Source organism: Micropterus salmoides, unplaced genomic scaffold (assembly GCF_014851395.1).
Source record: "Micropterus salmoides isolate LMB-PRFRI ecotype aquatic unplaced genomic scaffold, ASM1485139v1 Ms_hic_scaffold_21, whole genome shotgun sequence".
Taxonomy (NCBI): domain Eukaryota; kingdom Metazoa; phylum Chordata; class Actinopteri; order Centrarchiformes; family Centrarchidae; genus Micropterus; species Micropterus salmoides.
This window is the reverse complement of record NW_024041262.1, coordinates 17,942,621-17,964,430: the sequence shown is the minus strand read 5'-3', so window position 1 is coordinate 17,964,430 and position 21,810 is coordinate 17,942,621. Positions and strand designations below refer to the sequence as shown.

The 21,810-nt window shown below is 40.0% G+C and overlaps 1 protein-coding gene across 2 annotated transcripts in view; it reads right to left on the bottom strand.

Annotated features, from left to right (window-relative positions):
• dock1 (dedicator of cytokinesis 1) overlaps positions 1-21,810 on the bottom strand; it is a 182,295-nt gene that overhangs the window by 145,778 nt on the left and 14,707 nt on the right. The window contains exons 2-12 of one of the 2 annotated variants that reach the window (XM_038736684.1): positions 12,105-12,188; positions 11,672-11,712; positions 11,494-11,549; positions 10,843-10,939; positions 10,214-10,362; positions 9,178-9,313; positions 6,924-7,081; positions 6,145-6,226; positions 5,457-5,592; positions 3,780-3,852; positions 1,951-2,090 (exon numbers count right to left, since the gene is read on the bottom strand). In XM_038736684.1, the coding sequence (XP_038592612.1) occupies positions 1,951-2,090; positions 3,780-3,852; positions 5,457-5,592; positions 6,145-6,226; positions 6,924-7,081; positions 9,178-9,313; positions 10,214-10,362; positions 10,843-10,939; positions 11,494-11,549; positions 11,672-11,712; positions 12,105-12,188 (1,152 nt within the window). The remainder of the gene's footprint in view (positions 1-1,950; positions 2,091-3,779; positions 3,853-5,456; positions 5,593-6,144; positions 6,227-6,923; positions 7,082-9,177; positions 9,314-10,213; positions 10,363-10,842; positions 10,940-11,493; positions 11,550-11,671; positions 11,713-12,104; positions 12,189-21,810) is intronic. The other variant, XM_038736685.1, reaches the window with a different exon arrangement.

Sequence of the window (21,810 nt, the reverse complement as noted above, 5' to 3'; positions counted from 1 at the left end):
AAAGACGGGAGGGACAAAGATAATGTCAGGAGAACACAGCGTGAGAAACTGCCCCAGGAAAAAACTAAGAAGAATTCTTCATGCGCTTTCTGCGGTCAGTGACATCTAACAGCTCTAGGGAAAGATACTAAATTCAAGCTACCCTCAGGGATGTGATTAGGAAAACATACTAAACAAAAACACGTGTGTGTGTATGAGTGTGTGTGTGTGTGTGTGTGTGTGTGTGTGTGTGTGTGTGTGTGTCAGCTTAAAGTGCAGTATAGTATGAATAACTGGAATGAGAAAGACTAGTACATTTCTATATGGTGACATCAAAGAGAAATGTTATTGTGACAAAGAATAAAAATTCACATAATTAAATATTTAATTAGTGTGTTTAGCCCAGATGGCTGATGGCTGTTTGACATCTACCATACCACCCATATAATGTATGAGCACGTTGTATCTCCTTTGTGCAGGACTATTGTGGTTCTTATCGGTCTAAACATATCATATATCATTACTGTAATTGCAATAAAACTCACACAGACCTTGGCTTAAATAAAAAATGCTACTTTAATGGAAAATATGGGGGCAAAAAATTTAAAAATATCTCCAGCTGCAAAATTCATGATCATGTCCCCAATGCCCCAGACTTCTTCTTTAGGCACTCCTTGTTTTTAAATGAGAATAAGAGACATTTATGGTGGAATATTTAAATTGTGCAGTAATTCCTAGACTTGAATAATTGAAACTCTGTGGCTCTGAATAATTTTGAAACCAAGGGCCTTCAGAGGTCATATTTCCTAACAATTTAACACCAGTAGCTGCTCTGATTTTCTCCTGGTTGGGAGAGAAAGTGTATTTTCTGCAGACATTGCATGGTGTGCCATAATCAGCTCTGTAACCACAGTCACTCTTAATATTTCAAAACCAAGCAGCATAGATACATACTTCTGAACAAGACTGAAAATGAAAACAAGGCATCCAATTAAAGCAGTCATCCCATAGTGCACCTCTCCACACGCCACCAAAATGACTGGTGCTTGTGAACCCTGAAGCTTTACTCATTTTCACTTTACAGGCCCCATATTGTTATGAGTGACACATCTCTCACTCGCCAAGCTGGAAGCCTTTTGATATGCGAGCGTGACCGAAGCAGCTGCTCTCAGTGCTTCACTGTGCTTCCCAGTGTGGGCTGGAGCAGACCTGACATTTATCCAAGTACATCTTCATAGGGCATGACAATACCATGGAGACTGTCATGTTGTTTCCACCCTCCCAGCACAAATCCCTTAGTTGGCTAATGTTCTTCTTCTAACCACAGATGTCAAATCACTGATAAGATCTAGTCCTTGCAGAAAACTTGCCAGCTTAATTAAAAGCTGGATTACTTAGATCCTGTAGTCATGGTAGTGAGGGCAACTATTTATAGTATGAGAAGTGCTTTATAGTGTGAGCACTTGACAAAGAATTATGTTCTTATTAGCAAGATGAACAGTCTCAACATCTGCAATGTAGTTTGAAAGAAAAAGACAACAACAAGTGTACAGTGGATGTGAAAGAGAGGAGGTGGAGGCTACACACTCTAAAAATCTGATGCAAACTTGTATTTTTTTATTCTATTAACATTTTGGCAGATATTGCATTCCTCAGTTTCCTGAAAAGGGCAAAATGTGCCAAAACACTGATTTATAGCATAGTGTGTGGCTTCCCCCTCTTTTCTTTAATGTCAACCAACCCCAATGCCATTTAACCATTAGAGGAGATGTCTACAAGAATCCAACATAAAGCCAAGTTGTATATTGACCTAACAGACTAAGAATCTTCATAAACATTACAGCACACACTCCATCCAGGTTGGCTTTTCATCAGGTCCTGACTTAGTATAACACACATTTTATTGATAAAAAGTAGTGTGGTGAGTGTTCTCCTTCGTCTTGGATCGTATGTCTGAATCTTGCACTGTACCTTGACCCTTGTGATTGACCTCTTTGGCGGTGATAACTTTGTTGATGACTGTCTGGAGGAAGTCGTTCTCCCCTGCCACCCTGGGTGAAAAACGTGAGATGTTCAGCTGCTTGTGGCGAATGGCGTCATCCAACGCTAGCCTGCAGTATGCACACAACAGGCGAACACCACAGAGAAGAAGAGATGGGCGGAAAAAGTGGAGGAGAAGCGGGGCAGAAGACCCACAAAGTGAGGGTTGTGAGGAGGGGAGTGGGATGAAGGAGAGACGGAGAGAAAAAGAGAGAGACACACCGAAGAGTGATGCGAATACCGTGACAGACACAAAGCCGCTTGTTAGCAGTTAACAGTGAGGCAGGATGGATAATGAAAGAAACACAGAGAAATCATCGTTTAGGAAATGATGCCCAGTCAGCCTATAGCGCCACTGTAGCAGTGGGAAGCTTGACCTGCCTATGGTCCGTCTTGTAGTCAAAGGAGGCAACTTAACACCTAAAGCTGTATACCCCAGACTATTCCTAATCTGTAACACACATTCCCAATTTGCTTTAATGAGAAAGCAAACTAAAATAAGAAATGTTTTGTACTCCATATGGCTTTCAGTGTAGACAGAATCCGACTGATTGAGACAAGTGACATACAGAGCATAAAAAAGTAGCAGATGCGATCCGGGAGAGAACACATGGCAGCTGTGAGAGAAATGTGTGTGGTGGGCAGGGATGGTGTCTGCACTACAGAGGACTTTAAACAAGCCGAAGAAGAAGAGCATGGCAGAGAAGGCAGTGGTGATGTCAGCAAGGTGGAGTCAGTAAAGGATTTCTGTCAATCAGAATGTCTTGAGTGCCTCCAACCTTGAATCAAAAACCCATCCAAGCAAGGAAGTAGAATAAGGGACAGCATTCCTTTGTACATTCATGGGACAAAACAGTGTTGAACAACAGGAGCATGGCAGCTTTTCCCTCAAAGTTGCAATAATACAATTTTTGGATGAATTTGCATCATATTTTTATAGCACCAGATTTAGATTCATTATCTAAATGCAAGTTGGTTTGATTCCAGCCAACATGCCAGGGATGAGGTCAAGTCGGTCTCAGACTTATTATGAAAGAGTGTTTGGGATAAACATAAACAACTAAGATTTCAATCTATATAGTTCCTTTCTGAAAGCCATTTCCATTTCTGTTTGGATGCCAGGAGTCTATCCAAATAGCATCACTATGTCAAACCTTCTTTAAATGGCTCCTTCACTTCCTGTCTCTGCTGGCCATGAAAACACATTCAGTAATGGGTTGTGGAACTGCTATTTCAAAACGACATCAGTTAAAACCCAGTGGCAAATATTCACACATGGACATAAATAACCCCTTGTAGATCCTGTTCTTCTCTTTACACTGAAAGGTTCTAATTTCCATGATTTATGCTCACAGATAAAACTGTTAAGTGAGGTGATCTGCCAGCTAAACTGCCTGAATCTGAAGCATTTCCAATTATGCAGGAAATCACGTTAAGGAAAAGGTTACTCTGGCTCTGTACGCAGTCCTACGAGAATGGCAGCAGTTAATAAGATTGCCTTAATTGAGTCAGCAGGGAATAGGGGAGCGCTACTGTCTTAAAACCCCCGCTAATCCAGTGTCAAGGATTCAAGACTTTTTTTTCTTCTTTTTTTTAAATAAAACTGCCGTGTCTTCAACATACTGTACATACTCAAAATAATGCAAATAAGTGTAAGAGCAGAACTATATCAGCTACATTACATTATCCCAAGATTAAAGGAACTCTATGCACCCTTATGCGAATGTAATTTATTTTTTGCTGCCGAACAATCCACTTACGGCTGGAATGGAATAAAGTGCTGCTTGTCCTCATCGTCCATTTTGCCCGTTATGATGTCAGTGACATCCATTACTGTGGAAAAACAAGGAAAGAGGGTTAAAATGTTCTCAGGTCTGCAGAGTATAGCATGGTTGTGCAAGAGATACAGATATCTGCGTGGTAATGCCACAGCAAGGGGTGAAAGCAGCCAATGTTGGCTCTTTATCAGTGAGCACTAATTAAGGCACATACATTGCCTATGAAAGAAAAAAAGCATGGTTTATGCCTGCCTACCTCAAGTGAAATCAAGTCAATTGCTCCAGTCAATTAATTGACTAGTTGTTTGGTCCATAAAATGTCAGAAAATTGTGAAATATGTAGATCAGTGTTTCCCAAAGCCCAAGGTGACGTACCCCGAATGTGTTGTTTTGTTCACAACCCAAAGATATTCAGTTCACTGTCAGTGAGGAGCAAAGAATTTTCACTTTTGAGAAGATGGAATCAGATAATTTTTACTTATATTCTTAAAAAATGGCTCAAAGCAATTAATCGATTATGAAAATAGTTGTAATAATTTAACAGTTGACAACTAATCGATTAATCGTTTCAGCTCTACTGTGGTTGGGTGTGGTCAGAGGTTAACCAAAGTTGACACCTTCAACCAGAGATGGCAGCAAAACACTACTTTTCAGTCTTGTGTTGTGAGTAAAGTTACTCTTTAAATTTCTTTACATGTTCAAACAACTGTTACAGCAGTGTACAGAACAGGGCCTTAAATAGTCACGTTTGCATACATCTGAACCGAAAAAGGATGTGATGTAGTTCTGAGGTAGGCAAAAAAAAATAAATATTGAGCAATCTTACACTAAATTGTCTATAAGAGCAAAGCTGCAGTTAGTAGCTTGATGATTTAATATAATCTAAATAGGAAATGTTATGCCGCTAGTATAATGAATCAAGCTTCAAATTTCCAAACACACAACGCATCAAGACATCATTTGCTATTTGCCGAGCATGCAAATTCATAGGTCGAATTTGAACAAACGTAAACCAGACACCGGACATCAAAACAGGAAAAACACTTTTGAATGGATTCAAACTGAAGTTAATGAGAGACGGAAGCAAATGGCCGGTACTAGTGTGACAACTCAATTACCCTACAGGCCAGAGGTCAACCATATGAAGCCCTTTATAACTGCGTATCAAAAATCAGGCTCTCCATCATGCTGTGTACCGCAGCAGTGATGATGATGACTAAAGATAAGCCTTCATAAATCAGGCTGTCATTTACCTTCTCTTTAAGTGGCACTGCGAAAAAGACACTGAAAGAGGGGCATCATTTTCTTGGAGAATTGTGGGCAAAACTCCAATCTAATTAGTTTACGATATATACCTGGCAGCTTGCCAACAGCAGATAATTCAAACTCTAATTCTGCCTTCTATTTTAGCTGGATATCTATGAATTTCAGCCAAATGTATTTACTCATCTGGACAAAGACTTTGGCACAATACTGACTGACTGTAAGACAAAACAAGGAATCTGTTCTCAAGGCACACGAGGATACTGAAGCAGAGCTGGGGCGATAATCAGTGTTCTTAAAGGCTAGCCTCTGACTTTAGTATTACAATTCATACCTTGCAGCTCTTTTTGGAACAGGCAGCAGGTTATCAGTCAGTCTCTGTGTAGTCTGTTTTACCTGCCACTCCGAAGGGTCTTCTTAGCCCTGATGTCAACTTCTTGGTGTTGTTGTCTCGTAGCTCCATGCGCCCCACTCTGACAATCTGACACACAAAGCTGATCTTCTCTCTCTTCAGATCTTCACTGCCTAAGTCCTAAGGAGGTAACAGAGAAAAAGTTGCTAATGATGTTGCCTTGGAGTCCATAACAATGACTCATACATTAGGCAGACAAATCATATTCCAATTCGATAGTACAATTTGGGATCAAAATGCTCTGGAAAAGGTATTTGGCAACATCCTTTAGTTCAGGCCACAGCAATGCTAGGGTACATTAATGAATTAATCAATCAATCTTCACTTAGGAAAAGATGAGTTTGTGTTAAGGGCAAACTTTTCACCAAAAATTGCTTCAGCAAAACCTATGATTTCATCTACAGATTCATTTCCTGTTGCCAATAGCTTCCAAAACTAGCAAAGCACTCCCAGTGGGTGCATGCTGACCCTTCCACCCTTGAGCTTACATTAGATAGAGGTGACTGCCTTGGTAAATACATACAGCGAGCCAGCCTCTTTCTGAGAGAGCTTAACAAATACAGGCTCCACAAACAGGCTTCCACATACCTCATAACATGGCTGAATAAATAGTGGACTACCACAGACGAGCAAATTCACACACAGACACACATACAAGGAAAACACACTCACCGTGAACACTGCGCGCAGATTATGAAGCTGGTCAATGTCTTTCACCAGACCTGAACTTGACCATTTCACCAGGTAGTTTTCACTTTGAGTGAGAGATGACAGAAAAAAAACCATGAATCTGTGTTACAATCTCAGCAGTTTTTTATATACACATTGAAACAGCTATGATACAGTGAGTTAAGGCAATCAGTTGAGCTGCATTAACTATAGTTTACTTCAAAGCTGTGGAAGCTTGAATGTTAATCCAGACACCGATCCGCTTGGGAAACAAAATGCATGACTGATGATGGATAAAAGAAACATTCCACATCTGAGCTGCTATACTTGATCATTTGCTGTCACAATTCTAAAACAATAGCAAATCCCTGGGAAGCAGGCTGCACTTTTTCTGGACACATTTTTGCATTATGTGTGTGTGCGCATGTCTGTGGGTGAGCGTCAGTCAGTCAGTGTTTTGTACTTTCTGGTAGTGGACAGTATGTAGTCTCAAACAGCACAGGCCATTTAGACATATTACCTGGTACATAAAGGGCATTTGTTTCCATCTTGTGTCTGTGAAGGACACATCTAAACTCATCATCACTCGATTTAGAAACATCAACAATATTTGACCGTGAGTTGTTACCATTGCTATGAGCTACAGTCTAATACTGAAGAACATGGCTGTACAGAATAGGTATTTCAATGCTGTTTCTATTTCTGACTGCTGTTCAAGGCACAAGTATGAGAAAGAAAGAAAGAAAGAAAGAAAGAAAGTGAATTTGCACCCATGGGTTTACCTGATGAACTTGGAGTCCACTGGGTCATAGAGTGACATGAGTACCTCTGCATCCTCACCGATCTTACACACCACATTCTTTAGAGTCACAAAGAGGGCAAATGCTGGTGTGGAGGCAAACTTTGCTTGCCTAGTCAGATCAATATTCTGCTTCTGAGACTGTCGGAGGAAAACAGAGGTATTGCATTCAATATTGGGCATTCTTCCATAGCTTTCTGTCACAGGCAGGTAGATCTCAGGCCTGTGTAGTTTGAACAGTCAGCCCAGGAGAAGATCCAAGGATCCCTGGTACAATATCAGCTTATGAAGAAACAGGTATTGTACATAGGTTTGGTTAACAACTGCACACTGGATTATTGAATGTCAACCACTGTGCCTATGTGTCTTTCTGAAAATTTAACAAGTTAAAAACAAAGATTTAACAATGTCTATAAATCCATCATTATAATATATTCCACACTGGAATAAAATCCTTTACATTTGCTTGATCTCTAGAACTGAATTTGCAGTAAAAAGTGAACTGATTGTGTGATTCACTGGACGCCCTTCAAAAAAGATGCCGGGGCCACATCATTAATATTTATCACATTGACCTGGACACTTTCCTATTGCCCATGCATATGCAATAAAGACCTCTGAATGAAAAGGTCATGTAAGATGAGACCACATAACTGCAGGGCACTTACCGTCTGTCTCTACTACATACTGTCAACTGACATTCAGGTGAGAGATGCCACTGATACGGCAAGTAAAATAGACAGGGAATCTGGTTTGTGACTTGAAGAAGCCGTCAAACATCTCTGTGTACCAGGAGTGGTCTTATTTTTCCCACTTCTATACTTAAGGTGTGTAAATGCCAAAACTCCATTTTAGGTTGAACTACAGCGGTGCTGTGTATTTTCTAGAATTTATCTTACCTTGAAATGCAACTTGTCCATTTGTTTAATATTCTTATTCCCTGTGCCATTGTTACTAGACAGGTGCTACTTGACAGCAACACTCTCTGGATAGTTTGTGCAACCATGTAAATGGTTTAATCAAATCTTCATTCTCAGTTTTGGAAGCAGTGGGAATATTGTCACATATAAACTACCAAATTTAAATGAGTGCTGCTTTATTAATTATGTAATTTCAACTTGGATTGTGTTTATGAAAATACATTTTTATTATTTTGATCGGTGGACCCTTAAAGCAATTTAAATAATTGATGATTGATGGACACATATTCTGACTTTGATAGCTTCAATGTTGGTAAATCTTTAAGAAATATACAGTGGTGCTCATGGTCTCCGTAAAATTACTTAAAGAAATGAATTTTGGAGAATCTAACCGATCTAACAATGTTTAGCATGTCCATATTAACATAAATTTTAACATTTATATTTGTATGCACGATCTAAGCAACTATTTCATGCGGGAAAACTGGTGAGCTTAAAGAGGTTTTATACATACAGAGAACTTCTATAAAAACCAGACCCGGCCTCTTATCAAGATCTGTGTTAGCCACACCCAGACAGTAAAAGGGACAGGGATAGGCCCCTAATTGGGACTCGGATTTTAATTTAAGTTTTACCATAATGTAACACTTTCAAAACAAGACTTCAGCCATGTTAGTGGCTCTGTGAGACTCTTCTCAGGCACAGCATTGATTTAACATACTTACAGTGACAATGTTAACATGCTGATGTTTAGCACATATAGTGTGCACCATGTTCACCATCAAGGTTTAGCATGTTAGAATGCTTCCCAATCTCAAATTAACACTAAATACAATGTACAGCTGATGTCATGTAGCATTGCAGGTATTTAGACATTAACCAAAAGTATTGGAAAATAAATTTTTGTTTTTGATTTCTGATGATGAATAAATGAAAAGTTAGGGCATTACCCAATTCACACTACTAGCGTGGATAAAAATGTTTGGTATTATTGTGCATAGGAATGGAGCAGACACTACAGTGGAGGATATACGTCTCCAATGAAGACGAATAAGGGTTCAAACATCTTGTATGAAGAGCACTTACAACTCTTCTAATCTGCAGTGCTTTTTTGTCCTTATGCAAACGCTGTGCCTGCACCTGTTTGACTGAGATTCAGTAAGCCAGAAACAGCAAGATCAAGAAGTCTCTACATTAAGATTGCACCGTTTACGTTCATTCACATTAACATGCTTTTTTGACATACTATCTGGATATAGACCAGAGTTTAGCTGCACATGAAAAATAGTTTAAGGATAAGGTGCTCTCTGTCTTTACCTTTTCCTCTTGAATCCGGTCCTCAATTTGTTTGGAGGCCGCCTCGTGTGCTCTGAATAGGCTGACGGTGCTGGTGAGCTCTGGGTCCAGTATATTTCCATCATTGTCTCTGACCACCAGATCGAGATCCAAGTACCTCGCATATAAATGGGGGACAGTTATGGTAAATATTGTGAATGTGTGGTAGAAGGGGAAAGCACACATTACAGGTGTATCTCAAGAAATTAGAATGTCATGGAAGAGTTCATTTTTCCCCATAATTCAAAAAGTGAAACTTTCATTTATTCTAGATTCATTACACATTTTTTTTGGTTTAATCTTGATGATCACAGCTTACAGATCATGGAAATCAAAAATAGAATTTTAGAATAAAGAATTTATAATATAGAAATGTTGACCTGAGAAGAGCTCTAATCAGCTAATTAACTCATAACACCTGCAAAGGTTTCCTAAGCCTTTAATCTCTCTGGTTCAGTGAAGTTCAAATGAACTTTTCCACGATATTCAAATTTTTTGAGATGCTCCTGTAACTGTACGCTGCCACTCCATTTGCCTCATTTTCTCCCCACATAATATTCCCTCAGCTCCACCGTTTTCTTTCAAAGCTTCCCTATTTTGTTCAACTCTTTCCTCTGTGGAGAGAGTCAGAGCAGACAACTGCATGCTGCCAGCATGCAATGCATTTCATCAGCTCATCACTCCCTACTTCGGCAGGGGCAAAAGCCATTTTTCTACCTGGTGAAAGGTTTAAAGTTTCATCACAGGAGAAGAATGGAGCTTCATAATTTTCATTTTCAACTGATTTTCTGGGCCCACTGCAGACACAGCAAGACCTGTCATTTCATGATGGAATACAGTATGGTTGGCTAAAGCTAAATCCTTCCAGTTTGTCCTCAAGTTAAGTGATGACCTGTCATTTTCTATTGACTGACACTGCTGACCTATTCCAACAAGTCATTTTACCGGATAGATATGGATGATAAAAGGGATACACGCTATGTGCAAGGCTAAAAGCCTCTGAAGACCAGACCCTCACTTGTTGCCGTAGTCTATCTTGGAGGTGACTTTCTGTTTGAGCTCAGTGAGCTCGTCCTGCGGTAGGGTGCCAGACAGGATTTGGGAACGCCATTCAATGAGGTCGTAGATCATGTCACGAACAGAGTTGAACATCTCACGCTTGTCCCCCTTTGGAAATAGACATGTACAGCTTAGAAAGAGAAATTTGGAGCGTCCAAGTGTTCTTGTGTCTTAACTGTAACTGGTAAGAGGACTTGTTTAGTTTGGCAGGTCAGACATCTCATTAGCAGCAGGTACAGGATAGAGTAAGTCAACAAAGTTCTTAATTGTTAAGAGCAGGTGGAATTACCTTGGGCCAACTTCAACAAAATATTTTGTGAAAAGAAAAACTTAACCAAAAAAACAAAAAACATGACCAATACTGAATTTTCAGTTTTAAATCTGTTAAGATATGCAGAAAAGAACACTAAACAAATGTAGTTATCAAAAGATAACAAAATCATACTCATATTATTACTGCAAATAATAACAATAAAACAAAATACAAAAGGGTTAAAATAGATAAACTGTAACATTTAACATGACATGGACGTGTGTATAGGTGTGTGTGTGTGTGTGTGTTTTTCCACTTAGGGGAGGCTTGTTTACCACATATAAGTCCCTCCATATTGTAGCCCACTCCCGTAGTGTGGTGGTAACCTCCTGAACCAGCGGCAGCTCAGTGGGAATGACCGTCTCCTTTTGCCTGAAGTGAGCAAACAAATTTGATATAGTGATACTGTGTCCTTTCTTCTCCACACTGAAACACTGTCAGTATTAAATGTGTTGCCTGTTATGCTACAAAAATTAATTTTAATGTCAATGCTTTGATTAGTCATAAAGGTTCTCAGTTGATTTCAAGGACTTCAAGGAAGTTTAGGGTTTTTTTTTTTTTGTGGTGTGCAAGTGAAATCAAAGAAGACAGATCAAAACAAAACAGTGCCACAAGTTATGCAACAACAAACACACATGTCACATCATATCAAGCGCAGATCTTTCCACTGAAACAACCTCAGAGGCTGTCTACATACAACTTGCATTTTATCTAGCCAACAAGTTTCTCAGTAGGTCAGAAAAGAAGTTGGGAGGACAAATTTCCTATTTGAATTTTGTTGCTGTAATCCGCTCAATGCATCTTTAGCCAAACTACTGATAATCATTATCCTAATACATAATAATATAATTAAATCATCTTACATAAAATGCACAAAAGTAGAAGCAATCTTCTTCATTAAAAAGCAGAAGTGGAATAGTACTAACCCACTGCCCTCGACTGTGGCCTCTTTCAGGTGTATATAGCAAGCAGGAAATATGCCCTAGAAGAGGAAGAGATCACAATGAACACCACATTATGGTACAACTGGGACAGAAGTTTAACAGCTGAAAAACTGATCCTCTCAGATATGAGTGTTTAAATCCTCGTTTACTGGCCACTCACCTTTTTGGATTTTCTCCTCAGCCTATGCCCTCTGTACCAGTCTAATGGAGAAAAGAATTATGTTTAATGCAAGTTGCTTTTCCCATACACAGTAACAAGAAGAATAAAAATAAAACTCAGTAACATTAACTTTTTAACATAGTTAACTGCTCTATTAAAACAATTTATAATAAAGAAAAACATTAAGGTTGAAAATAACACTGTGAATATAACCCGCCTTCCTGAATAAATGATAAAACAACGTGTAGAGTGTGGGGTTGCTGCCGCATGCATTTACAGGGACACACTATTATAACTGTTATTGCTAATATATTATCTTATTGAACAAAAACATTTGACAAAACGAAAGAGGTCCTAGTGATGACAGGAAAATAATGTCCGACAATGGCGTGTCAGCTCTGATCATATGTGTCATCAGTAAGCCTGTTCTCACCTTCATATGTCTCAAGTATGTGCACTGTGTCTCCAATCTGCAGCGACAGCTCCTCCTCTCCCCGGGCATCGTAGTTATAGATTGCTGGAGAAAGATGAGAGAGGACAATATAAGAGGAGGAGATATTACAGGAGGAGGAAAAAAGGCAATAAAGCTTTTGGCTCCCTTGTGGCGCTAATTGTGTGCCATTGCAATGAGTAGTAGAGGCATCACACATCCACAGGATGTCCACCCACACAGTCTGACACAGTGATGGTTGGACCTGGTACCATCAAAGCTGTAATATCAATACATTTCTACCACCCACAGAAAAGAAACCAATAATGATGGAGAATGCCAAAACAACAGTAATGCCGAAGGAAAACAGATTTGCTCTGAATTACAGAATGTAGACAAAGAAATAATAAAATATTGCAATATTCCTAAATTTTCTTAGGTGTTCTCAGATGAAACAAACAGGTGACATGAAGATGCTTGTTTGGTTTTCAAGTCAACACTACAAAAGCACATTTTTTTGTATGCTAAATGAACAGGAATCCAAAAATTGGTTGGTGAATCACCAACATGTTCTGGCAAGTTAAATTATGTTGCCAAAAGGAAAAGTGTGTTGGCATCCACAATGTAATAATTCTTTTAAGTGTAATGAAACAAAACTTACAACTACAAAGTAAACCAAAGGCTAAAATCTTTTGTTTTTGAGACAATGTTAAATCCAAATACACAAGGATGAATGTATATAGTCAATAATATAATGGGACAAATATGGATAAATATGACACACAGAATGCATTTTTGCAGTTCCATAGAAAGAATGCTAAAAAGTCTCTCTGTTGCAGAATTATAAAAACCTTCAAAACATTCCTGGATCTTCTCCAAAAACAAATTACTTATTCCTTGGGCCACATTTAAGCAGATCTCTTAACAAGTATTTGTGATATCCTACTAGCAAACAAACAAAAAAAACAAAAACAAGTAGGGCAAAAAATATAAATCTCCTTGGCAAAAGATAGATGTAGATCTATCAGTACTATGCAGGCTATTCTCTCTGGTGCCACAGATTCAACAGGCAACACATACAGCTTCTCACATCTTTTGTCCAAGCTCCATCAACATGCCAAGGTCATGTCACAACAATAAAATCCTGACTAGTGACGCTTGTTCTCTCATTTAGTGAGAGATTAACAACATGCCGCTGTCAAACCAGCCATGACCAACACCTGTCTTTGAGAAATTCTACAACGGCCCACATACATGCACAAGTGCACACAAAATCTATACACAACCAACTATACACTGACAGCATGACAGGTGGCTGTGTTGAGGGGACACCTGCAGGGAGAAATGACACAAGTGTGTCAATGTGTGTATGCGCACGTCCTGCTGAGGGAATGCATGCAGGGCCGCTTCAACAGAGGTTTCCAGAGGTGAATGATGGCTTAATTAAAAAAGACCCTCACCGCAGGCACTGGAGCCTTCCCAGCATGCTGATGGCACATTAAGTGGATCAACCCTTTTCTCCCACAATCACCTGCCATCAGAGGAGCTGATTATATTCCATTACCATATCGGATAGAAAGCTGTAATGCTTTTTTTTGTTACTATTTAGCTAAGTTGTTAGGGTGGACAATTATCTAGAACAAAGTATTTCTGTTTTTGTCGCTTTTGCTACTGGGGTGAAATAATTTTCTGTATTCTACTCCCACACGGGAGTCTTTCCTGTCACAGATCATCTGAAAGTAAGTCCGCTGTTCTCTAAGTTGCTGTTTTTTAAGTTCTACTTTGTGTGTACAGGTCAGAGAAATGTAGAAATTAAAATATTTTTGGCAAGTCCCAGGTCTATTATTAATTATTCTTCTGAAAGAAATTATTATATTATTATTATTATTATATAACTAACTGAACATTAAAGAATAAAATATTGACTAATGTCACATCACAGTTACAAAAGGCTGCTATGATTAAAGAGAATTCCAATTAGCAGTACAGTATGTGTCAGCTACAGAAGAGGTCAAAAAATCTTGTAAGACTGTATAATTGAGTTATCAAAACATTTTTGTTTTGTATTGGCAAAAAACAAATGTGTCAATAATAATGACAACATGTGCAAAACACAAATAGGAAGACATGGCAGTGGCTAAGTCACTCACAGACACTGACTTGGGTGGGGAGGGGGTGGGTTCTAAGCTAAATACCACCACAGAGTTCAGCCTCTGACAGTCTGTATCTGAAGTTTAGCATGTATAGCATAAGTCAGGCAGCCAATCACTTCACCATTTAGAGGATGGAGGGCATGAAATGCCATGTGTAGCCTGTTTCATTCAGCCTTGTGTTGTTTTGTTATCAAAGTGTATGTGCACATACACGTGCATGTCCACAATGCACTTTGCGATCCCCAGAACAATCCAATGAGCCCAGCGAATCCACCAGAACACGAGCCATGGGTTGACAATGGAACAAAGACCCCAGGAAATGAATTCAGTGGTTCCACGCTGGGATACAAAAGGTACCTACGGGGGAGAAAGCAACAAAACAATCAAAAGGGAGGTGGGATTAATCTGTGTGCAGCCATCAGAGAGCAGCCTAGTCACTGTACAGCGGGGTGCGCTCAATTAAACCATCATTAAAAGTAGCAGAAAGGCCTGTAAAGCCATCAACTGCTGCATCTGTGTGTTTGTTTGGAACTGGGTCACAGGTCCAGCTGATTCAGCATGTTATCTCAACGGCAGGTGCTAAAAGGGATCACAAACATCCCAAACAAACAGCTCTGACAGAGACATATAGCATCATATTTCATCTGAAAATGAAAAACTGCCCCTTTGATCACAGCCAATGAGACTAGGTCTCATTTCAAACAAATGAGAGCTCAGAGAACCAGGGAGATTCTTACTGGGCAAGAGGTGCACTCACAAAATGAACACAAACAACACCCTGGGAAGATGCTGAGTAAATCACAACCATCAAACACAACCCTGACATGCGGGGCAATGATGGTGCAATTTAACACAGGAACTAAAGTGATTCTTGTCACGTGGGGGGATGAATGACAGCTCTGATTACTCATAAACCTGTATTTGCATACCCAAGAGTAAACTGATTTGGAAGCAGTGAGGGAGAGAAAACCCATCAGAGGAAGAAGACGGAGAGGAAGTGGACCATATTCTCCCTGGAGAACGGCATGCAAATTATTTTCTGGAAACGTGATAAACAGTAGCATCATTTGCAGGGGGCTCATTACCATACATAACCTCATGCATAAGGCTGTGCAAACTCCGAGAACATTATCAACAGAGGAAACGCGCGAGGAATCAGATTACAGACCTGTCCACTTAGCCAACGCACATCTACGCCCTCTCCACAATTATAAGCGTCCTCATCTAAACACTGGACTGATTGTAATTCTACACTTTGGACTCCCTAATAAGCTGCACTAATCCACGCAGAGTATAACATATCATTACACTATGCTGATGAAGGAAATGGTGGAGAAAAAAAATGGAGGAACAAGTGCAAAGAAGTGCATAGAAAATGCTCATTGGAAAGAGACCGAGGCCCCCATGGGATGTAAGCCCACTGAGAGAGCTAGCCAGGAAATCCCAGACAAGAGGATTCTTCAGGAGGAAAAGGCAGAGAGCATGAGCCAGCTCTCAGTATGCTTGGGCTGGGCTTTTGAGGAGCCAAAGAGGCAGAAAATCCTGCTATGTCTAGCATCAGGTAGATGACGTTGAGGGGCCTGTCCAGGCACGACATCGCATTTCTGCAGCAATCTGCCTGGCCAGAGTAATAGGAGTCCAAGCTCAACTTCTACAGCGGGAGTCAACGCGCATGTAAGGGCATCTGCCAGCCTCTTGTTTTGATACTACCAATGAAGTCACCAAAATCTGAAATTTTCAAATTGTACACATTTTGGAATTTGTAATCAATATGCGCCTCTTTGAGCATTAGTCATTTTGTGTGCTTCAACAACGGATAACAGCTCTCTGTGAACCAGTTTTGTTCTGCTTTCTGCACAGCTACATGGAGCATTTCAGAATAAGAGCGTTTTGCCTGCCTGATTATGCTGACTTGTTCAGTTGTTCTTGATTTTTGTGCTTCTACCATGTTTAAGTTGGCTACATAGTTAAATAGTTTCTTTTTCTATCTGTTTTAACTGTGTTTATTGCTGATGCACAGTCTATGCCGTTCTCTGTCTGACTTCCTGCCTGGGTCATCTGCTCTATGCTGCTTGACGTGGGTTAACTTAAAAAATAAGAAAATAAATTTTTTCCCCAAATCGTTCAGCCCTACCTCTTGAGTACAAAACCAAAGACCAGGTTCTGTCCACCGTGCTGAAAAAGAAAAAGATTTTTTTCTTTTTAGACAAAAGAGGAGTGAGGAAAAGAAGAGGAGTATGCCGGAATAAGAAGAGTACTCATGGAAAGAGGTGTGCGGTTTCAGACCCCGCCACCAGTCAGGCTTAAGGTGTTTCTGGACAGCGGACCGAAGATCTACAATCAGAGGCTGTAGATGACTTACAGAAGAAAGAGTTTCACATCGCCCAGGATAGAGAACCCACCCAAATTCCAAAACTACACAAGACAGCGTGGATGAAAGTAGTCTTATCAGCAAGCATCCTGTGTCCAGAAGTAGTAGAAGTACAGAAGTTGCACTTTCCACCGCAGCCCCCAGGAGACCTGATCTCAACAGTAATCACAGTAGAGCGGGGCTGACTCCACTCAGCTACAACAGTGAACTGTCTGCTTGACAGCTTACAGCATTATAGCTAGTGGTTAAAGCACTTTTCAAATACATACAACTTTGAAGAAAAAAAGATTTCTTCAGATATCTCCATATCAGAGATTATTTTCACAAAGAAATCAAACAAATGTAGGATACTGAACCTAACTCGGTCAATATATTCACTAATGAGACTATAGACAACAAACATCTTGTATCATAAATATACAATAGATTACAAACACTATTACTCTACTGCCCATGTCAAACGGAAATGGGAATCGGTCCTGAGGGTGATTGGAATCAATATTTGCGATGGTCAGGGTAGGACTACCAAACTGGCGAGAATTCTGCAGAAAGGGCCTGCTCTCTCCATTCATACTGGCAGTAGGATGCCAAAGAAATTTGTGGAATAGCAGTTGATTGCTCTTTTGTCGCATTATACCCGGCCAAAATCTCAGCCAAATTAACGTCCCAGAATGAATATCTTTATACAGTACTATGGTTGTGAGCAGGAAAGCCATCACACAGAAGTTGCTGCAAGCAAACCTGCCATCAATAGACGACCGGTTTGCAAGTATCAATGAAATACACTGTATTGGAGATACTGACCTTTCCCTTAAAACTATGATCTCAACAATATATGAAACACTGGGGAAAATGGACTACAAACTCTATGGGTTGTAACCTACTGTTATGTAATAATTTGTGGTCCATACCAACCCTGTCTGTACTGTTAGCAGTATGAGCAGGGCAGTAGCTAATCCTGCGAAGTTTCAATTCTCAAGTCTATGGTGGGTTCATGGGGACAAAACTGACATATGTCAATATGAAATGTCACCTGATCTCAAAACTAAGAATGATATGTGCCGATTATTTGGTACACAATTAATTAAGATCTTGTATCATCCCAACATGCTTACTGGTGCTGCCTTGGTTTGGGGAAGGCAAAAAAAAACCTACATGAGACAAACAGTAAAAAAAAAAAGACATGCAATCACGTGAGAAAAAGAGAAAGAACTGTGTGACTGTGTAACACTGAGCATGGAATATGAATTTAATACAGTGCTTAACTTGAATGAGGAGGAGTTCAATAAGCACACAGAAGACTGAGAACGCCCTTTTCTAGACAGCAGCACTGAATAGAGGATGATTATTACACTCCAGCTGCACTATGGTTCTCCAAGGCAAGACGGAGGAGTCAGCAAAGATGGCTTACACACACAAACACACACACACACAGAGCACATTCTGTATTCTCTAAAAGATATGTCTGACTGTAATGACTAACCCAGACTGAGTGACCAAATGTCTGACTGACAAGATCTGCAAGTACTATTATAAACTTAAGCGCATAAGACCATGTGACTGTATTTACATTACATTTGACCATATAAATTTAATGTATCTAAAGGATGAGATTCAAAAGTGAGCGCCTTTATTTTGAAGCATCACCTCAACTCAGTATACAGAGGTTTGAATTCAACTTTATAGCCTGACCAGTGACCAGCCATCATATAAATATCACATGAATATGTGTTTTGAGACTGGTGCTGTAATTGTGATGTAATAGTGAAGATGCTACAAATTTCCCACCTATATCACAACTATCTCATTGATTTTAAGGGCAAGATTTTAAATACTCCTACATTCCTATACTTGGTTCGATTTGGCTTCATGTCCAACATTTACATGCAAATAGTTTTTAAATTAGCCTTTTGAGGCAATGGTCCTTTAGAGAACATGACTGAAATACGAAACAAACATACCCTTGGCTGACGTCAACCTGGTGTAGTCATTTGTATGGGTTAAATGTGAGCTGAGTGAGGTGCTGTTGCAGGTGTTTACTGTGTTTTCCTGATGAGCCCTGCTGGTGGTGAGACAGAGCTGGCTGCAGAGAGCTCTGCTTCAGAGCTGACGGGTATTCTTCAGGGATCTGCCAAGTGCTGTTAGAATAACAGGAGGCCAGGGTGGGGGGAAAAAGGACCTGGTGTTTCTACTGCATCTGCGCTGTCTGTGGACTCTTAACTCCTCTGTAGGACTACCTTACCACTGACTTTGAGGCACACTAAAGAAAGCAAGAAGTAGGGTTCAAAAGCACTGTATCAAATCTGAATCAAGTATAAAATCTGCGCATTATAATAAATGAAAAATAACTTAACAAGGTGCCATGTGGAGTATCTTGTAAACAAATAAATGTTATGTTTACATTCAGTGTTACTGACAAAAAACTAATTGTGGGTATCCTTGAGGTCTAACAAATGTGCTGATTCATTTCCTGTTGTGGTGGCAGCCCAGCTGACTGTGAGTGTCCTGTTTTTATTTTCCTCGTTTCGCATTCTGTTTTTTTCCCTGCGTCTCCACCCCTCTCTCTCTCTCTCGCTCTGGAGCACGGCTGATGATCCACACCTGTGTCTCATCAACCTCCACCTCCGCCCACCACACCTGCCAGCCATCAGCCTCATCTTCACCAGTATTTCAAACCCAGCTCTCCACTCCATCCCCGCTTGATCGTCGTCGCTCCAGTCCTAGTGCCACCTCAACATTCAAGCTCTTTCTGATACCTCGTTCTCCGACCACTTGTCTCTTGGAACTAACCTTGTCTGTTTTCCCCCCGCCAGGTCCACTCACCGCCTTCATCCGTTCAGTCAGCTGGGCTCACCTACCTGCCTTTTCCCCTCACCTCACCTCCGTGGCGCTCCCCCAGCTTCCCTCCACGCTCCTCACCTGTCTGCCAGCCTCCGCATACCCTCTCGCCTCGGCCTCCTGTTCTCCCTCGTTCGCCTCGCCGGAACCTCTCCAGCCCCGCCAGCTCCCCGGTCCTCCGTGCCCACTTTCCCCCTTTTCACCTCCAGCCCCTCATCTTCCCTTTTCCCCTTTAATAAACCTCTTTTGAAAACTACCAAGCGTTGCATTTGGGTCTGTTCTGTCCGAAACCACAACAATTTCCATCCTCAACATTTGTAAAGCCAACTTAGATTAAGATTTTATATCCTCCATTGTTTGCATCTATGTTTACTAGCTTAAAGTCTTCTTCACCCCTGCATTTCTTGCCATGTTACCGCTGCCTGTTGACCAATGGAATATTGTGAAAACATTGTAAGGAATGTAAAAAATGTCTCTCTTGTGCATGTGCATCCTCACACGTCTGCAATGTACAAACAAAACATGGATCCAAAAGTGGCTCCACAGCGAACCTCCAAAAGGTACCTTTACTATTTAAGAGCTAAAGACTTCTACATAAAGATCTAAATTCTCTATGTTCTGTTTCTTACATTTCCCAGATAATAGTGATGTTATATTCAGATGAACCTTTTGTACATTACGCTTACAAAACCCCCCACAAACGACTAAGTCATTCCCCCTCTCTCCTCATTTTCATCTCTCTACAGTCAACTCTACACTATAAAGGTCAAACAAAAAGCACAAAAAACAATAGTTTACTTTTCTATTTAATTTCTTTCATGCTTCAGGTTATACTATAAAATACTGTGTGATTGGCACTATACCTTAGAATGAAGATCATTAATCATTTGTCAATTGACTAATGGATTTGTTGTTTCAGCAATAATCCCAACTAGGGCTGCAACTATCAACAATGTTAATTATCAATTAATCTGATCTTGTTTTCTCTATTAACTGAAACAATCCTTTTGACTATATATTGGGGTTGTGCATCATTCACTGGTCTCACGATTCGATTCAATTACGATTATCAGGACAACAATTTGATTCAGTATCTCGATGCATCACGATGATCACCTCAAGGGTGGGAATTTCTAGGCACCTCATTACGATAATGTGATACAATGTGATTGTAAAACAAATTGGATAAAGATGTATTTTTCCTCACTGCGTGACTACTTGGTGCTTTTAATGCAAAGTATCTGTAACAATCCAAAGAAGTCAGTAGTAATGAAATGCAGATATTTAATGTTACTTCATATTAGGGATGCACCAAAGGTTTCGGCCACCGAAATTGGCCGCAAATAGAAAAAAAAGCACATTTGGTCTTCGCCCTAATAAGCCAAAAGACTGAATAAATCTTACTGAACAATTATGTTGATAGTCAGCAGTGTGAAATTGTCGTTTGCAGACACTGCTGAATTGTCTCCTAGCACATCCACTCCATCTGTGGCTGACTTCTTAGAAAATGCAACAAACGGTCTGACCCGCTTTGAGTACTTCTGTCACTCGTTTTCTGAGAAGGTGATCAAGCAAGCCGCACCTAAATTTGGAGCGCACATGTATTAAAACATTTATGGTAAATCCACTGAAACAGACCAGAGCAAGATGACAGGTAGGTTAGCGACTTTATCCTGTCATTTTCTCTCTTTACAAAGACAAGTGTTGCAGTATGAGAGTTCTACCTGAAGAGAGTCTGAAGTCTTCATGTTACGCGATACAAGGACCACATACATTATTAATCAAATTTGGTCAGACTTGATGAATTTAGTGCGAAGATACAGATACACGGGTCAACGTCCGGTTTTCAAAATAAGGTCTCTATACAGTATGGAAATAAGATTAATTGGAGTGTGTCAAGGCTGCCACTTCATCATGTCAAAGTGAGTGCAAACTAGCCCGTTAACAGGAGTAATTGTATGAGTAAACTCCCACAGTTCACAATAACACTCCCTGTAGCACAACAGTGAAGGAGAAGACTAAAGCATCAGCAATCTACTAATAATGCTAAGAGCACTCAGGTAGGCTTGCAGGCTGTGATTCAGAATCTTACTGTTAAAGGGAGCCTAACAATATTTTAAAGGACTGGGAAATTATGATTCATTCATTTCCTTAATTATTTTTTACTCTTAAGAAATGAAGATAATTTCAAACACTGTTAAGAAATAAAAGCCTCTAAGTAGTCAGCTGGGGTTTGGCTGAGATTTTGCAATATTATTGTTATTATAGTTGGCAGCATCGAACACAGCTAAAGCGGACAATAACTATAAAGAATGTTTGCAACACTCAAATGGAGAAAGAGCTTTGT